A 19,467-nucleotide genomic window follows, 5' to 3' on the forward strand; every position below is an offset into this window, starting at 1 on the left:
TACAAATATGTCAAAAAAGAAAAAGTGTAAGACTTCTACACTGAAAACTATAAAACATCATTGAAAGAAATTAAAGAAGACCTAAATAAATGTACAGACATCCGATGTTCATGAATTGCAAGACTTAATATTGTTAAGATGTCAATATTCCCAAATTGGTTTACAAATTCAGTGCAATCACTGTCAAAATTCCAGCTGCCTTTGTTTGGCAGAAATTGACAAGCTGATCTGAAAATTCATAGGGAAATTCAAAGGACCCAGAAGAGTCAAAACAATCTTGAAAGAGAAGAACAAAGTTAGAAGACTTAAACTTTCCAATTTCAAACCTTACTACTTTGTAGCTATAGTTATTAAAACATGGTGTTACTGGCAGAAGGATAGACATATAGATCAATGAAATAGAATTTTGGGTCCAGAAATAAACTCATACATTTGTGGTTTATTGATTTTGTACATGAATGTCAAAACAATTTCATGGGAGAAAGAATAATCTTTTCAACAAGTGGTGCTGGGACAACTGTACACCCACATGCAAAAGAATGAAGTTGAAACCTTACCTCACTTTATATCCAAAAAATTAATTCAAAATGCATCAAAAACTCACAGAAGAAAATGTAGATGTAATCTTTATGATCTTGGATTAGGCAATGGTTTCTTAGATACGACATCAAAAGCACAAGCGACCAAAGAAAAAATAAATTGGATTTCCTCAAAATTAAAAACATTTGTGCTTCAAAGGACACTGTCAGAAAAATGAAAAGACAGCTCAGAGAATGAGAGAAAGATTTATAAATCATATCTGATAAGGTTCTAGTTTCTAGATTATTTAAAGAATCCTCACAAATCAATAATAAAAAAGATAAATACTTCAATTTTAAAAATGAGTGAAGAATCTGAGTAGACATGTCTCTAGAGAAGATACACAAATAGCCAGTAAGCACATGGAAAAGTGCTCAACATCATTAGTTATTAGAGAAGTACAAATCAAAATCACAATGAGATATTAATACTACTCCATACCCACTAAATGGCTAGGATAAAAAAGACTGATTAATAGCAAATGTTGGAGGAGGTGGAGAAATTAGAACCGTCATGCTTCGTTGATGAAAATATAAAATGGTGTAGCTGCTTTGGAAAACAAGCAATTCCTTAGTTAAACACAGAGTTATCATATGACCCAGCAGTTCTGCTACTAGATCTGTACCCAAGAGAATTGAAAACATATATCCACGCAAAAACTTCATAGTAGCATTATTATAACAGCCCCAAAGTGGAAACAATACAAATGTCTGTCAACTGATGAATGGATGAACAAAATGTGGTATATCCATACAATGTAATGTTAATTCAGCCATGAAAAGGAATGAAGTACTGATACATACTATAACATGACTGAGAAGCCAGACACAAAAGGCCACATATTGTATAATTTCATGTATATGAATTGTGCACAGTAGGCAAATCCATAGAGATGAAAAGTAGATTAGTAGTTGTGGGAGTTTAGGGGAGGGGGAAATGGGGGAATGACTGCTAATGGGCACAGGTCTTCTTTTTGGGGCAATGAAAATATTCTAAATGTAGAAAGTGGTGATTATTGCACCACTCTGTGAATCTACTAAAAACCATTGAATTTTATACTTTCAAAAGGTGAATTTTATGGCACGTGGATGATAATGTCCATTTTTAAAAAGAGAAAAAGAAACTGATTTTTCAAGTAGAGGGACATATTCCTTGAGACGAGGGTGGGAGGAATATTAACCTGGTGGTGAGTAGGAACTGTGAGGATTTAATATTTATCAGAAAATAGGGTAATGTAAGATTTTTAAAAGGTTGAAAGTATTGAAATAAAATAAGGAAAAATAAACTTAAAAATTAGAATTGTCTATTTATTCCTTGGGTCTCCTTGGTAGCCACTCCGTCTTAGGAGATTACTTAGATGGATTCTCTCTGGATATGTATCAGGCTATTTCTGTTCCTCTTTCCTTATCCCTGAAACTTGTAGTAATTTATCTATTTGTAGCAATCACTCTTGCTGTTTCTTGTGTGCTTTCCCACCATTTTTGTTGGACTGTCTCTGAATTTCTTTCTTTTTAACTTTTTATTTTGAACCAATTGTAGGCTTAAGGAAAAGTTGCCAACATAATAGAGTTTTCATATATCTCTCACCTAGCTTCTCCTTGTGTTAATATCTTACATAACCATGATATAATTATAAAAACCAAGAAATTAATATTGGTTTAAAGCTATTAACTAAATACCTTATTAGAAGTCTTATCAGTTTTCCACTAATGTCCTTGTTCTGTTGCAGGATCCTATTTAGGATCCCATATTTTATGTATTATTTCTCTTTAGTCTCCTTTGTCTCCTATAACAATGCCTCAGTTTTTCCTTGTATTTCATGACTTTGGCACTTCATGAGTACTGGTCAGTTATTGTATTGAATATCTCTCTTTTTTTCATGATTGGATTGAGGTTATGTATTTTTGGCAAGAATATTCCCCAGAAATGATGTGTTCTTGGTACATGATTACACAAGGTTCACAATGTTGATATGTCTTATTACTGGCCATGTTAACCTTGATTACATTGCTAAGGTGGTTTCTGCTGGGTTTTTACTGCCATCAGTAACTTCTGAGGGTCAATAGAAAATGTATTCTTTGAGAATACATTCACATTTAAAGAGTTTGAGAATTCAATATCTTCATGAATAGTTTAGGCATAAAACTCTAAATTGGAAATCATTTTGCCATAAGAATTATGAAATCATTGCTTCATTGTCCTCTAGTTTTAGTTTCTGTCATAATAAAGGTTTCCTCAAATTTCTGATGAGTTTGGCTGCCCAATCGTGGTTAAGAGTGTGACACTAAAAGACTGAATGAAAGTCCTGTGCATGTCGATGAGGCTTATCAGCTTTACCCGAGATTGATGTGGCTTGGTTGTTTGGGGTGGGGGTGGGGGCTGTAAACTCTTGATGTCTGCCCCTTAAGGTCTTTTCTGTTGGGCTAGTCAGATTCCCCAAAGGAACGCTCTTCTGATCTGGTGCCAACAAGGTATAAACCTGGATGACAGTCTTCTGGTGGGGTTTGAAAAAGAGCTTGGAGTCTCAACATTCAGAATGAACACTTTGTCTTAAAATCCCACTATTTTGAGTTTGATATTCCACCCTCAACTGTGCCTATTATATTAACCAGTTTTCAACCAATTTTCCTGTTTGAGCTTCTCCTTTTGCCCTCTGTTGCAGAGGTACCTGAGCCTCTAGGCATTTTGTAGTGCTTTTTGTTTTTTGTCACTTTTGATTTAGGATGCAGCCTTTTCAGGTTTTTTTAAGTGAGTTCCCCTTTATCTGTTTCTTTCTGCTTCCAAAATTTTGATGCCGTTTTCTCCTTTACTCCCTCTTTTTTTTGCTCATGCCCCCACCCCCATCCTTTTAGATGGCTTTTGGAAAGGGAGTACATGCATTTAGTCTTTAATCCTTAGTCACCTTTGTTGAATTTCCACAGCTAAAATTTAGTTTGATTATGGTAACTTGAGGAAGTCATTAAAGGTTCTTTCAGTTCTTAACTGTGTTGGAGGATGCATGCTTTTTGATGGAAGGGTTATTCTTTTTGTGCACTTGAATTTTTTAAGTACTATAGTAATTTAAAGAATTAGAAACATTGACTATGTCTAGAAAAATAGAGTATTAGAACTAAAAGGCATTATGGTGTTTATCTAGTCCAACACTGATTTTACTAATAAATCATGACCCAGAGAAGTTATAAGGCCTAAGATAATGAAGCTAGCTATTCCTTATGCTGTTCCTGCTACCTGGACCTTTGTCTAAATCCTGCTTATTTGTAATTTTTAAATGCCTAATCCTTAGGGAGCCCTTCTGTGCGCCCATAGACCATGCTAATTGTCCTTGTGTCTGTGTCGCTCAACTTCTTACTTCCTTTTGCTTTCCTCATGTAACTCCTTTCACATTTGTAATTACTTGCTCAGGGTCTTTCTTTCTTTTTTTTAATTTTTTATTGATACACAATAATTGTACATATTCATGGAGCGCATGTTATATTTTGATACAAGCATATAACATATAATGATCAAATCAGGGTAATTGGGACATGATTCACCTGAAACATTTATCATTGCTTTATGTTGGGAACATTTGAAAACTTCTAGCTATTCTGAAATATAATAAATTATTGTTAATTATAGTTGCCCTATTGCACTATTGAACACTAGAACTTTTTCCTTCTATTTAACAGAATTACCCCTTCATCAACACCTCTTCATTACCCCTTCCCACCACCCTTACCAATTTCTAGTAGCCACCATTCTATTCACTACCTCCTTGAGATCAATTTTTTTTAGGTCCCATATATGAGTGTGAAAATGCAATATTTGTCTTTCTGTGCCTGGTTTATTTCACTTAAAATAATGTCCTTCGGATCCATCCATGTTTCTGCAAATGACAAAATTTCCTTCTTTTTCATGGCTAAATAATATTCCATTGTGTACATATATATCTTCTTTATCCATTCGTCCCTTGATAAACACTTAAGCTGATTCCACATTTTTGCTCAGGGTCTTTCTTTCCCATTAGACCATATGCTTCTGAAAGTAGAGCTTTTGTCTGTCTTGCTTATTTCTGTATCCACATCGCTTTGTACAGATTCTTATCAGGCCCAGCACTGCAGAGACAACACTAAATATTTGCCGGGTGATGATTAGCTCTTTAGTGGCAAATCCAAAATATGTCTTTTAGTCTTCTTGAAGACATCTAAAGAAGGACTTGCATGCCATTCCATTGTCTTTAGACTTCCATGATCCTAATAGTTGATGGATTCACTTTTCGTGTGTTTTTACTAAAAAGATAAGAACGAGGCCAATCAATCCACTTTTCTTTTTTGCTATTAGGTGGTAATTGAAACTCTGTCAGTGGGAGCAACCATGCTATTACCTCCATTACGAGAACGGATGGAATTACTTCATTCTCTTTTACCCCAAGGACCTGATAGATGGGAAAGCTTATCTAAAGGACAGGTAAGCCTTTGTGTGGTATGTAAGTAAACTGGTAGTATCATATAAAACTCGACTGAGAGAGCAGTAAAGCTATTCAATTGCCATGTGTTCATGGAGTATAGTACTTAACTTGATGGGTCTGGTAGATCCCAGTTATTTAATGTTATATGTTGGAAGAATTCCCAGATGTCTAATGACTCCAAGTGAAGCAAGTGATAATTTATTGTTATTTGGGGCTAACTAGTAAAGTAATGAGTAATTTTTCCAGTATTGCTTGTGGTGTCAAACCAGAGACCCTTTGGTTTATTTGTAGTGTGCTGAGTTGAAATCAAGGGCATGTGCTACTGTTGGTTCTGTGCCCAGAACTTTGTTTGAAATTGTTTATATAAAGAATAAAAGATAACTGTTAGGAAAAAGTATTTGATATGAATATGCTTATTCTTTTCATCTTTATTATCTTATGTATGTTAAAATAAGTATATTTACTCAACCAAGTAGAAAAATCAGTTGTAGAGATGCAGATTTGAGGAAAAAAGTGGTACTTATTGGCAATATAATATTCACAGATACTATTTATTTATTTATGAGACAGGGTCTTGCTCTGTCACCTAGGCTGGAGTGCCATGGCACAATCATAGCTCACTGCAACCTCAAACTTGAGGTTGCAGCCTTGAACTCTTGGACTCAAGCAATCCTCCTCCTGTGCCTACCAAGTAGCTGCGACTATACATGCACCCCACCATGGCTGGCTAATATCTTTATTTTTTTGTAGAGACAGGGTCTCAATGTGTTGCCCAGGCTAGTCTTGAAATCCTGGCCTCAAGAGATCCTCCCACCTTGGGATTACAGGCATAAGCCATTGCACCCTGCCTTCAAGTGATTTATTTTAAACATTAGAATAAGTAGTTGTCCTTGGTAATTCTGTAGAATAATGTGAAATATAATTTATCTGTTGGCATTTCCTATGCCTTTCTACATATATTACTAAAATCTTTATGTATAGTATGCCATGTTAGTGTGGTTAGTTTAGGTATTATAATGAAGGGTGAAATAAAAATCTGTAAGTTGCATTTCCTAAATGGTATTAATGGGGTTGCTTTTCTTATAATTACACACTTGCAGAAGATTATTGTTTATCAGGTTATTAAGTGGATTAGTTAGCATCATTACTATAGTTTTTTTTCTGGGATCTTTTTTGTTTTCTAATACATTTTTAGCTAAACATTTACTTATTCCTATTGTTCTACTTATTCCTAGAGAATGCAACTGGATATCATTCTGACAAGTTTGCAAGATCATACCCACGTAGCCTCCCTACTTGGCTATAGTTCGCCCTCTGATGCTGCAGACCTCTCTTCCGTGTGTACTGGCTATGGAAACCTGTCAGATCAACCTTATGGCACTCAGAGCTGCCATCCAGACACCCATCTAGCTGAAATTTTGATGAAGACCCTCTTAAGAAATTTAGGATTTTATACAGTAAGTTGCCTTTTCCTTGTCATAAAAAGAGAATAAGGGGTAGGGATCTCTTCAGGTTATGTGTTTTGACATTTAAACATTTACGATATGAATAAAACTCTAGGCCCCTTTCCCCAAAGGGGAAAACATACTCAGGTCTTCTGAAATATTTGTGAAGGCCAAATAACATGCAGTTGAGAATTCCAAAGAGATTTATTTTAGAATTTTAGCAAATTTTTCTGATGTTAATGTAGAAGAATAAACAGATTAAAATAGTCAAGAACATTTTTAAACAGAAGAATATAAGCAAGGAATTAACTTTATCAGATATAATCTTATAATGAAATAGTGTGGTTGGTATTGACTAAGAATAGTTTGGTCAGTAGAAGAGAAGACAATGGACCCTACACCTTTCTCGGTATTTGGATGCCATTAATTCTTATTCTGGAGTATTTCTTAAATTCCTCCCTTGTTTTCTTTCCATTGTCCTTTTATTCTATCCCAGTCCATCATGATCTAATGCTAATAGCAATGTTGTAGCTGTTGTCACTATTGCTGGTCTCTTCTCCGCATCTTACTGCTAGAATAACCTTGTGTTAAATAACCTCTTTGTATTAAGTTAAAACCCCTTAAGACCCATTATCATCAGTTCATGCACCATTTTTATCTGAGCTCATCCTTTCTTCAAATTGTACATGGTATACCTATTTCTTGTTTTTTCTACTCTACCAATCTGTGACTTAAGTCTTAACTATTCTAGGAAGCCTTACCCAAATAACCCCATCTAACCATGTGATTATAACTGCAAACCCCTGTGCTTCTCAGCCTTTTTAGGATCAGACTGTATTGTACAACTTAACTTTGAATTGTTTGTGTATCATTTCATATTGTCTCCTATGCCTCTTCAGGGCCTGGTCTATATGCTCTTTTTCTTCCCTGCAAATCTTAGTGCTCTCTGTTCTGTCCACATTAAAAGGAAGTTGACTAAGTCAGAGTGAAGATTGTTCCTACAGAATTATTTTCTTTAAGGTTTAAGAATGTAAATTTAATCTGATGTTAGGAGGTAGTGGCTGCAAATGGAAGGGAATGATGTTATGGTATATCTATTTGTTAACGACTGAAAATTTTTTCCAAAGCTATAAGGAACATGCTACATTAGAGCAGTGGTTTTCTTATGTCATTAGGACTGAGGCAGATGTATATATTACATGGAAGTGGAAATAAAATACTGCTTTTGGGTTAAAATGATAAATTATTGTTTCTTTCTGATGTGGTTTAAACCAAATTTGTCATGTTCTAAGATTTTAAAATAATTGTGCTATTTGGCAGCTTATAGCAAGGACCTTAAAATGTTCCCAGACTCTTATCTTTGTATTGTAAACATATACCAGTTTTCTTCATAAAGATATTTATCACATCATTATTTATAGAAAATAAAAATTGAGTACAATTGAAATAGCTAAAAATAGAATAGTTAAGTAAATGCACTTAGTGGAATACTGTATGACTTGAATGTTGTATACACATGGTTTGTGAAAATGTAGAAGACATTTATGATTCTGTTGGAAAAGAGCAGACTAAAAGTAGAATATGTAGTACAGTATTATGAAAAATATGAAAAAAAGGCAAAAAATTAGGAAAGAAATACACCAAAAAAATGACTGTAGTCATTTTCTTTGAGTGGTTGGCTAAATGGTGATTTTAACTTTTTAAAATATACTTTTGATATTTTCTAAATTTTTTATACTGAGCATTTCTTTTTTAAAAATATTTTAAACTTGAAATAATTTAAAACTTACAGAGGAATTACAAGAATCATTTAAAGAAGTCCCCTCTACTCTTCAACCAAATTTGTTCTCTCTCTCTCTTTCTCTTTCCTTCTTTTCTTTTCTAAATCATTTGGGAGTAAGTTGCAGATATCATGCTGGCCACCTTTACGTACTTAAGCATATTTTAAGTATGTATTTTTTAAGAACAAGGATATTTTCTTACATAACAACAGAACAATTATTGAATTTAGGGAATTTAACATTGATACAGAGCTATTATCTAATATATAGTCTATATTTAAATGTCTACAGTTGTCACAATAATGTCCTTTATAGCAATTCTTCTCATCTCCCACTCCTAGTTCAGGACTGGTCCAGAATCATACATTGCATTTCGTTGTGATACCTCTTTAGTCTCTGCCTGCCTGCCTGCCTCCCTCCCTCTTTCTTTTTCTTTTTCTTTCTTTTTCTTTCTTCTTTCTCTCTTTTTAGAAAGTGATAGGATCTTGCTGTGTTGTCCAGACCAGAGTATAGTAGTAATTCATAGGCACACTCATGGCACATTGCGGCCTTGAACTCCTGGACTCAAGCAATCCTCCTGCCTCAGCCTCCTGAGTAGCTTGACTCTAGTTGTGCCCCCACCAACCCTGCCTTATTTCTTTTATAATAAAAAAATTTAATTTCTAAGAATTGTGTTCTTAGACATTGATAAGCATGTGAAAACAAAGTCTTTACACAGAAGGTCTGGAAAGCAATAACATCAGAATGTTGAAATATGTTGTCTTGGGGTATTTGTATTGTTTTCCTTTTTTTTATTTTCTGTATTTCCAAAGTTTCTGTAGTGAAACGTTTTGCTTTTTTTTTTTAAATGGAAAAACAAATTGAAGTTGCTTGATGAATTTTACCACTTAATAGCTAATATCATAAGGATTATAGCAAAGATTTAAAAATTGGCAATGGAGAAAAGAGACAATGCTTCCTAAATCAGAATCATTTATGGTAGGACATTACTTTCATTTTCAAACACTTCAAATACAATCTTCATTTATGTGTCATTTAGGATCAAGCATTTGGAGAGCTAGAAAAGAATAGTGATAAATTTCTACTTGGAACATCATCATCAGAGAACAGTCAGCCTGCTCATCTTCATGAACTGCTATGTTCACTACAGAAACAGCTGCTGGCTTTTTGCCATATCAATAACATTAGTGAGGTATGTGATTCTTTGCTCTTTATGGTGATCTATCAGGGTCCTTGAAACTCAAATATTTGGGTACGCCATGATATTTTTGTACCTCGAATCTTTTAAAATAGTGAGTTAGGAACTTTTTTCTCCTCAGAACTCAAGCAGTGTGGCATTGCTTCATAAACATCTTCAGCTCTTGTTGCCTCATGCCACAGATATTTATTCACGTTCTGCAAATTTGCTCAAAGAAAGTCCTTGGAATGGCAGTGTTGGAGAAAAATTAAGAGGTGAGTTTGGTATTGGATTTCAAATTTAGTCAGCCGTTAAAAAGCAAGAATCCTTAGCCTTTCCAAAGCCTTAACAGGGCCTGAAGCCTCTGAGTGGGCTAGGAATGATCTTGAATCTCCTTTGTATTGAAGATCACTTTAATCTTGGTCTAGGGATGGTGGTAGCAGTGATCTTAAAAGATTCTAATGGGCATTACAGATGCTTAATTTAAAGGCACTGGATGATATAAACTCAAAAAGATTAATTTTAAATGGCAGAAAGTGAGATTTTTATCTGCTGTTTATCTTCAGCATTTGCCATTATTTCTCTTTCCTTGAAATGTTGAAAGTCTTCTGTATAGTCACAGTCCTTTTTTCCCCTGTCTATCCTTGATCACTTTATCAGTGGGATTCCTATAGGCCCTTCTTCTTTGAACATGCCCTTTAATGTTGAGGATCCTCTGAATTTTGCCTTCAACTCTCTTTTCTCCCTGGATGGTCTTTTCTAGCCCCAATGTCTGTAACCACCATGTGTATGTTAATGACTCCCATATCTCCATCTGGCTAAGAACTCATTTCCTGAGCCCTAGAGCCTTTCTCTAGTTGTCTATTGGGTGTTTTTTCTTGGTTGTCCCAAAAGCAACTAAAATTCAGTGTGTTTGTCCAAAACCAGCTCATCTTTGAAGTTCTCCCATTGAAAAAAGAAAGAAAGAAATAAACATGCTGAGAAACTGAAATCATTGCTTATTGGATACCTCCCTTTGACTATTCCATAAGCAACTAAACTGTAATATGTCCAAACTGAGCTCATCTCTGAATGGTCCTCTCTGCCCCCAAATATAATGAAATAGTAAAATAAAATTGATTTATTAATAAAACCAATCCACGTAATAAAAAGATAGATGATTTAAGGTGATCTTAATTTGAAAAAGTACATTTTGTTAAAAATTTTTAGAAGGTTTTCCTGACTGGAATGTATGCAGCAAGAGGACAGGAATGTTTGGCTGCTTTGTTCATGGCTATATCCCTCTCATCTAGAACTGTGCATAGTTTGCTATAGGTACCCCATAAATATATCTTGTGTAAATTTAAAAATGAGGATGAATTAATGAATGAGAAATTCATTATGCATTTTAAGGAAAACAGTTATAATTCTTTGAATTTGTTGGGATGGAGGGTACATCTGCAAATGGAGGGTGCTTTCTCACAGAGTGTCTGCTGGTGGTAGTTTCTGAAAGTGAGTAAATACCACTACCACACCAGCTACCGGGCAGGTGTTCAACAAAAAATTGTTGAATTAGTGTACTCAATTTCCAAGCTAAAATATTAATAGTATCTCTTAGGGTTTTTTGTTTGTTTGTTTTTAAGTTTATTTGTAACAATTGATCCATGTTGCATTTCTTGCCCTTTGTAGATGTGATATACGTCTCAGCTGCAGGCAGTATGCTCTGCCAGATTGTTAACTCCCTACTATTACTCCCCGTGTCAGTGGCCCGGCCTTTATTGAGTTACCTCCTTGACCTGTTGCCACCTCTTGATTGCCTTAATAGACTTCTGCCAGCTGCAGATCTTTTAGAAGATCAAGAGTTACAGTGGCCTCTTCATGGTAAGTAAAGATAGTAAAAGAGAAAATAATGCTTTTGAGAAAAGTTGTTTCTCTTGCATACATCATGTGTTTTATCCATTGGAGTCTATCTATCCTAAGGCTATCAAAGGAACTTCATTACTGAAATGTTAAAAACCTTTCAAGTTTAAGTGAAACCTCATATTTTATTGACAAAAATCTGGGCCTAAGGCATAAAGAGATCAAGATTTTAGTCTTGGCTCTGCTGGTAACTTGCTATTTGGTCTTTGGAAAGTCACTTATCACTTCTTAGAGTCTTGGTTTCTTCTCTTAGAAAGCAAAGATGACCTTCAGGGCCTGTCTTACTTTAACATTGTACAGTTCTGTGACCACTACATTTAAGTGAAGTCCAAGTGCCAAGTTTACAATCATATCAAGATGTTGATTAGGCTTTGTATGGAGCTGCTCCAGGTTTATTCTTGCTTTTCTAAAATGTCTCAGAATTTTCTAAGATTCAGTCTATTTGTGTCAGGTAAGTTAGGTGTCATTTTATTTTGGATTTCTGCATTTGTGTTCATAACTGGTATTTTTTCTATAATTTTCCTTTTTCATGCTATCCTTGCCTAGTTTTTACTACCAAAATTATACTGGCCTCATAGCATGAATTTGGAATCTTCCTTTTTTGTCTGTTCTCTGAAGTAAATTTGTATAACATAGGGATCATCTCTTCCTAAAGTTTTAGAAGAATTTATAAAACTATTTGGCCCTGGTAAGTTTTTTGGTAGACAATTGCAATTAATGCTCTTTCTTTAATTGTTACTGTTCTTTTCTAGCTTATGTTTCTTTTCAAATCCATTTTGGAAATTGATATTTTTTCAGAAAATGTCATTTTGTTGGTTTTCAAATTTATTGGCGTAAAATTATTTATAATATATGCTCATATTTTTTGAAAATCTCTTGTATATCTGTGGTTATATCATCTTATTCCTATTTTTTGAATTTATGCCATCTTTTTTTCTTGATTAATTTTCTAGAGGTTTGTCCATTAAAAACTTATCCATTATCTTTTCAAATAGCTACTTTTTAGATTTATTGATCTTTTTCTTTATTTTATTGATATCTGTTCTTTATGGCAAAGTGTCATATTTTTTTTTTTTAAGTGAAGAACTTTTAAAAACATGAACAAAAAGAAAGCATGGGTCTGGATCTTAGTTTAAGATAATTCTCAATTCAAGCTTTAACAGAAGGATTGCTTGAACCCAGGAGTTTGAGGTTGCTGTGAGGTAGGCTGACTCCACGGCACTCTCGCTTGGGCAACAGAGCAAGACTCTGTTTCCAAAAAAATAAATAAATAAATAAACACTAAGTGGCATTTTAGTGGATTAAATCTTGTGTTGATTTTGGAGGAATGACTCAAAGTACTCCCTGAAGATGTTGAAATTTGATCTGGATAATGAAAAGTAGGAATAGAATTCAATGGGATAATGTTGTCATATACTATTTTAATGTTTATCTTAAAATTAGTAACGTTACAAAGGAAAATTTTATTTGATGACTTAATTTCTCTGAATATATTTTAAATTAGCCTGGTATAAAAAGAAGGAGATTTATATATATATATATATATATATATATATATATAAAAAGTATTACAATTTGTTTTCATTGTAAAATTATTTTGCTTCAATATCTTATTGCAGTACAATAGAATAGGAGACCATGAGAAAGCTTTTGAATCTTAAAAGTCCCAGATAAAGACATAATTACTGATTATTTTGTCTTCAGGAGGGCCAGAACTAATCGATCCTGCTGGTGTGCCATTACCTCAGCCAGCTCAGTCCTGGGTGTGGCTTGTGGATCTAGAAAGAACAATTGCTCTCCTTATTGGGCGATGTCTTGGTGGCATGCTTCAGGGCTCCCCTGTGTCTCCAGAGGAACAGGATACTGCATATTGGATGAAAACACCACTTTTCAGTGATGGTGTAGAAATGGACACCCCTCAGTTAGGTAATGTGCTTCTCTGCAACATTTAAAATACATGCTTGTTTGTGCATCTGTTGGAGCTTTCTCTTATTCTGAGTTTGCTGAATAGAGAACTGATAGAAAACAATTGCAACATTAGCAGTGTAGGACAGCAGTTCCTAGCCTTTTTGGCACCAGAGTCTGGTTTCATGGAAGACAATTTTTCCACGGACCGGAGGGGTGGGGGTGGGGGGATGGTTTTGGGATGATTCAAGTGAATTACATTTATTGTGCAGTCAAACACCTCTGCTAATGATAATCTGTATTTGCAACCTCTCCCCAATGCTAGCATCACCGCCTCAGCTCCACCTCAGATCATCAGGCATTAGATTCTCATAAGGAGCGCACAACCTAGATCCCTCCCATGTACACTTTACAGTAGGGTTCATCCTCCACCGCTGATCTGACAGGAGGCGGAGCTTATGTGGTGATATGAGCCATGGGGAGTGGCTATAAATACAGATTAAGCTTTGCTCGCTTTCCTGCCACTCACCTCCTGCTGTGTGGCTCAGTTCCTAACAGGCCACTGACCAGCATGCAGCCTGGGGTTTGGGGACCACAGATGTAGGGATTCTGGGACTAAAACTTGGAGCCCTAAGAAAAATGGTTAAATCCTGCAACATGGTAATAGTGAAAAGGATCCCATGTAGGTCTCATCCCACTCTGGCATATTATCACTTCTTTTGAGCAAGTCATCTAACTCATAAAAATGAGGGAAATGCTTGATTACTTATGTTCTGAGGCTTGGGATTCATGAAACTGCTTAAAAGAAAGTAAAACACTGCAAGAGTACTTAACCATGACTTACCAGTGCTGAGTTTTCAAACACCCTTCAGATGTGAGTGGCAATCTCTTTTCCTTCCAGCCTATTTTGCTTTCATGCTGATATTATCTTATGTGATTCTTCATTTTTTCCTCCCCATTATAGTGCCTTTGCAGTTTCCCTCTCCTGGCTCATCTCCCATTTGTATACTTTGCTGGCAGGCTAGCTCCCAGACTAAGCATGAGGACCTATCTAGTACCCCAACAGATGATCTGGTTATTTTATCTAGGATTGGTCCTTTAATCTCTCTATACCTCTAATTTTGAGTCTATAGAAGTGAGTTGGATTAGGTAACCTATATGGTCCTATTAGATCTAAAGTTCATTATTTCTCTGATAAGAGAAATTCAGAGAGTGTCCATAAAGGAAAGTCTAAGAGAGATGAGAGAGGAAAGAAAGGAAAGAAATAAGGAAAGGAAAAAAAGGAAAAGAAAAAACAAACCAAGACAAAATGAGAAAGATTCTGCTTGGGGGTTGGAGAGTTGGAGAGTGAGAGTAAGGGAAGCAGTTAAAGATTTTCCTCATTTTCCAAATAGGTGTGTGCAGTCATCATTTTGTTTATGAACCAGAAAGTGATTTTGGCCATGGCTGATGAATGCTAGACTGGTGTTTATATTTGTATCAAAGAAAGTAAAATCATAGGTTTTCAAAGCATATTTAACATGATAAATGTAGTTCCAGTACCATCAGTGTTTAACTATATGACAGTCCTAAATTACCTCCTGAGAATGAAAATATCTATATCTCTACTTCCTCATTATTCCTGTTATATTTACTCAGTTAATTGACCTTTAATATGAATAAAATAAATTTCAGTTTTAATGTTATTTTTCACTTTTTAAATTATAAAATCACGAAGCTATTAAAATGTCATATTTTATGATTACTCATATATATTGGAAAAAGGTATTGTCCTTTGTAAAATTATAGATATATAATAAGTAGATTATATTATGGATTAAATTGACTTTTGGTACTAGCCCAAGAACCTGACCATCATTTAGAGCTGCGGTCCCCAACCCCTAGGCTGCAGACTGGTAATGGTCCGTGGCCTGTTAGGAACCGGGCCCCACATCAGGGGGTGAGCGGTGGGTGAGCAAGCGAAGCTTCATCTGTATTTATAGCCACTCCCCATGACTCTCATCATTGCGTAAGCTTCGCCTCCCGTCAGATCAGCAGTGGCAACAGATTCTCATAGGAGTGCAAACCCTACTGTAAAGTGCACATGTGAGGGATCTAGGTTGTGTGCTCCTTATGAGAATCTAATGCCTGATGGTCTGAGGTGGAGCTGAGGCGGTGCTGCTAGCACTGGGGAGAGGCTGCAAATACAGATTATCATTAGCAGAGAGGTTTGACTACACAATAAATGTAATGCACTCAGATCATCCCGAGACCATCCCCCACTGACCCTCCTCCACTCCTGGTCTATGGAAAAATTGTCTTCCGTGAAACTGGTCCCTGGTGCCAAAAAGGTTGGGGACTGCTGATTTAGAGCGTTGTTTTATTTGTTTTTTAAATATGAAGTGAATTCTGAACGTCAGATGTTCCATTGAAAAGTTAGGAAACACCTGTACAAATATAAATATCAATTAAGAAATTGTTCATGGTAGTTTGATCTTTTTTAAATCAGTCTAAACTGATTATTTTCACTTAAGTCTAGGAAAAAGAAAAAAAAATTCTGTCTATTCTTTCTCAATGGTTCTTTGTTTCTCAAAGAGGACACCATTCCATTTTGAACAAGACAGTTTTTTTTTTAATCTGGCTGTGCTGCACGTGCAGGACATTTAGCATCCTGGCCCCTACCTGCCAAAGTGCCAGAACTCCTCTCTGGAGTTGCACATTTGGGGATGTGTTACATATTTCTGGATGGAGAAAGAGGTGGGATACTACCTCCAACTGAAAAACACTAACCTTAGTGGCATCTACTTAGAATGGTTTGAAGTATATCATTTCATGTGTATTAAATAAATGTGGTAAGAGTTTATTTGTGGCACCAAAATTTATGATGTTTAAATTAGTAACTTGGGTATTTTTTTTTTTAGATAAATGTATGAGTTGCCTATTAGAAGTAGCTCTTTCGGGAAATGAAGAACAGAAGCCTTTTGATTACAAATTACGGCCTGAAATTGCTGTCTTTGTAGACTTGGCATTGGGTTGTTCTAAAGAGCCTGCCCGAAGCCTTTGGATCAGCATGCAGGATTATGCTGTTAGTAAAGGTAAGATAAAGAGAGTAAACATGTAGTTAGCTCATAATGCTGACTGATATCTGTGTGTAATATATGTAAATAGAAGATCACAGGGATTACCCTATTACCTTTTTACTGGAAAAGGTATTTTATAAATAACATTTTTAAACCATTTGACTTTCCCTTTGTGGAAGATACCTTAGGTATTTTTTTTATATATATGTATCTAATTAAAGCAAGCCCACTGTGTGAAAATTGAGATTTATGTAATAAATTCATAGGCAGTCATTTTACTAAAGTATAGTAGTTTCCCCATATCCATGGGTGATAGGCTCCAAAACCCACAGTGGATGCTAGAAACTATAGAGAGTACCATACCTTATATATGCTATATTTTTTCATATATATATACACACACCTATGATAAAGTTTAATTTATAAATTAGGCACAGTAAGAGATTAACAACAAAAACTAATAATTTTGAATAGAACAATTATAATATGTCAGCGTCATTACTCTTGTGCTTTGGGGCCATTTTTAATTAAAATAAGGGTTACTTGAACACAAGTACTACGATATTTTGGCAGTCAATCTGATAACCATGAGGGCTACTAAGCAAATAACAGTGGGTAGTGTGTACAGTGTAGATATGCTGGACAAAGGGATGATTCATGTCCCAGGCAGGATGGAGTGAAACAGCACAAGATTTCATCATGCTACTCAGAAGAGTATGTAATTTAGAAGTTATGAATTGTTTATTTCTGGAATTTTCCATTTAATATTTTCAGACTCAGACCCCAAGGAACTGAAACTGTAGAAAGTGAAACCGTGGATAAGGGAGGGCTACTGTATTCCATGCTATGTAAATGGATCTAGTATAAGAGTCTATTTAATGAGTTTTCCCTTGCAAGCTCTGGTTTAATAACTGAAAGGATGTGTACTTAGAAGTCCAAGTTGTACGTGTGGTCAGCATTTCTTCATCTATAAAACACTTGCCAGTGGGGCACAGTGGCTCACACCTGCAATCCTATCACTTAGGGAGGCCAAAGTGGAAGGATTTCTTGAGACCAGGAGTTCGAGAAGAGCCTGAACGAGAACTAGACCCCATCTGTGCAAAAAATAGAAAAATTAGCTGGGCATGGTGGCACGTGCCTATAGTTTCAGCTACTCAGGAGGCTGGGGCAGGAAGACTTGCAGTGCTTGCAGTGAGCTATGCTGAGGCCACTGCACTCCAGCCTGGGTGACAGAGGGAGACCCTATCTCAAAAACAAAAACAAAACAAAAAACAAAACACTTGCTTACTTCAGAGTGCTGGTGAAGATATCAGTGTGAGATAAGATAACTGTTAAGTGTAGTAGTAAAGTACTATGCAAGTATGTGGTGGTATTTCAGTTTTGAATATTATGATTAATAAAATTAATTTTATGTACAAATTTCCAAAGAATGTACTTGGTTCCTTTTTAGCTCCCATTTTCTTTTAGCAATGACTAGAATTGTTCAGAATCATGTATCTTTAGTTGTCTCTCTCCATGTTATTCTCTCTTATCCCATCTTTACTTATCCCTCCCCCCTTTTTTTTGGCTTTTCATCTTTTCTTCCTTCTATGATAAAAATGGTAAAAGTAAATACATTTTCACTTTTTATTGGCTTTTATTTTTTATAAAGAAAATGAAGTGAGAAACATTTTATTCAGATCTTTAAAACACCAGTGCAATGATACCTTTTTAAGTTTAATCTCATCCATTTTGTTCGTTTCTTAATTATTTATGCATTCATTCATTCTATTGTGATGACTCCTACCAGAGGAGAAATAGATAGTGGAGGAAGAAAGTTGTTTACTAAAAAGTGTATTTTCTGATATTTCATATTTGTATCATTTGCTTGAAATGTGCAGTTAGGTTTTCTATTATATTACATTACTTCTTGTTATATTTCAATGAGAACTTTTAAAAACTAGATATAAATATAAGGTAAGAACTCATTGTATGACTCCATTTGCTGTATTGCTTATACACTGTAGCGTAGACTTTATACCTGAATAGTGGAAACATTTTGTAGTGTTTGATATGAAATGAACATAACTTTAATGAAGGTGTTTTTTTTTTTTTTTTTTTTTTTTTTTGAGACAGAGTCTCACTCTGTTGCCCAGGCTAGAGTGAGTGCCGTGGCATCAGCCTAGCTCACAGCAACCTCAAACTCCTGAGCTCAAGCGATCCTCCTGTCTCAGCCTCCCTAGTAGCTGGGACTACAGGCATGCACCACCATGCCTGGCTAATTTTTTCTATATATATTTTTAGCTGTCCATATAATTTCTTTCTATTTTTAGTAGAGATGGGGTCTCTCTCTTGCTCAGGCTGGTCTCGAACTCCTGAGCTCAAACGATCCGCCCACCTCGGCCTCCCAGAGTGCTAGGATTACAGGCGTGAGCCACCGCGCCCGGCCCATGAAGGTGTTTTAAAGGAACCCATTATTTTAAAAATTTCATAGGAGGATAATTCCTGTTAAATTTGGTTTACAGCAAACAGTATTATTTTAGTTTGCTTTTTAAATTGAACATTAGGCTCCTTGGAGTCCTGTTTCATTTTTGGTCATAGAAGTTCTCAGAATAGCAAGCAGTCCTGTGGAACAGATGTGAAAGTCTTAAGAACCTAATGTGAAAAAATTTTATATGTAATATAGGCTGTCTTTCTAAGATTCCCTGGGGCTGTAAGAGTTTCTTAAAATCTGTCATATTTGTCTTGTCAGTTTTTTCACCTGTAAAGTAGGTAAGTCTGAGATTAAATTTTTTTTTTTGGAAACAGTCTCACTCTGTCGCCTTGGGTAGAGTGCATTATAGCTCACTGCAACCTCAAACTCGGGAGCTCAAGCTATCCTCCTGCCTTGGCCTCGCCAGAAGCTGGGACGACAGTCATGCACCATCACACCCAGCTAATTTTTTCTATTTTTTGTAGAGATGGGGTCTCACTGTTGCTCAGGCTGGTCTCAAACTCCTGAGCTCAGGCAATTATCCCTCCTTGGCCTCCCAGAGTACTAGGATTACAGGCATGAGCCACCTAAAATTAAACTGGCCTGAAATTAAATTTTTGACCTAAGCATCCAGAAATGAAATAGAAAACCAAGATGCAACATTTTTTTTTTTTTTAATTTTTTTCTATTTTTAGTAGAGACGGGGCTCACTCTTGCTCAGGC

General features: G+C 35.6%; 1 protein-coding gene across 2 annotated transcripts in view; it reads left to right on the forward strand.

Annotated features, from left to right (window-relative positions):
- Nucleotides 1–19,467, forward strand: part of HERC1 (HECT and RLD domain containing E3 ubiquitin protein ligase family member 1) — a 193,418-nt gene that overhangs the window by 73,343 nt on the left and 100,608 nt on the right. For both annotated transcript variants that reach the window (XM_069482949.1, XM_069482959.1), the window contains exons 13-19: nt 4,900–5,025; nt 6,262–6,483; nt 9,292–9,444; nt 9,572–9,704; nt 11,098–11,289; nt 13,033–13,254; nt 16,134–16,307. In XM_069482949.1, the coding sequence (XP_069339050.1) occupies nt 4,900–5,025; nt 6,262–6,483; nt 9,292–9,444; nt 9,572–9,704; nt 11,098–11,289; nt 13,033–13,254; nt 16,134–16,307 (1,222 nt within the window). The remainder of the gene's footprint in view (nt 1–4,899; nt 5,026–6,261; nt 6,484–9,291; nt 9,445–9,571; nt 9,705–11,097; nt 11,290–13,032; nt 13,255–16,133; nt 16,308–19,467) is intronic.

Source organism: Eulemur rufifrons, chromosome 2, assembly GCF_041146395.1.
Source record: "Eulemur rufifrons isolate Redbay chromosome 2, OSU_ERuf_1, whole genome shotgun sequence".
NCBI lineage: Eukaryota > Metazoa > Chordata > Mammalia > Primates > Lemuridae > Eulemur > Eulemur rufifrons.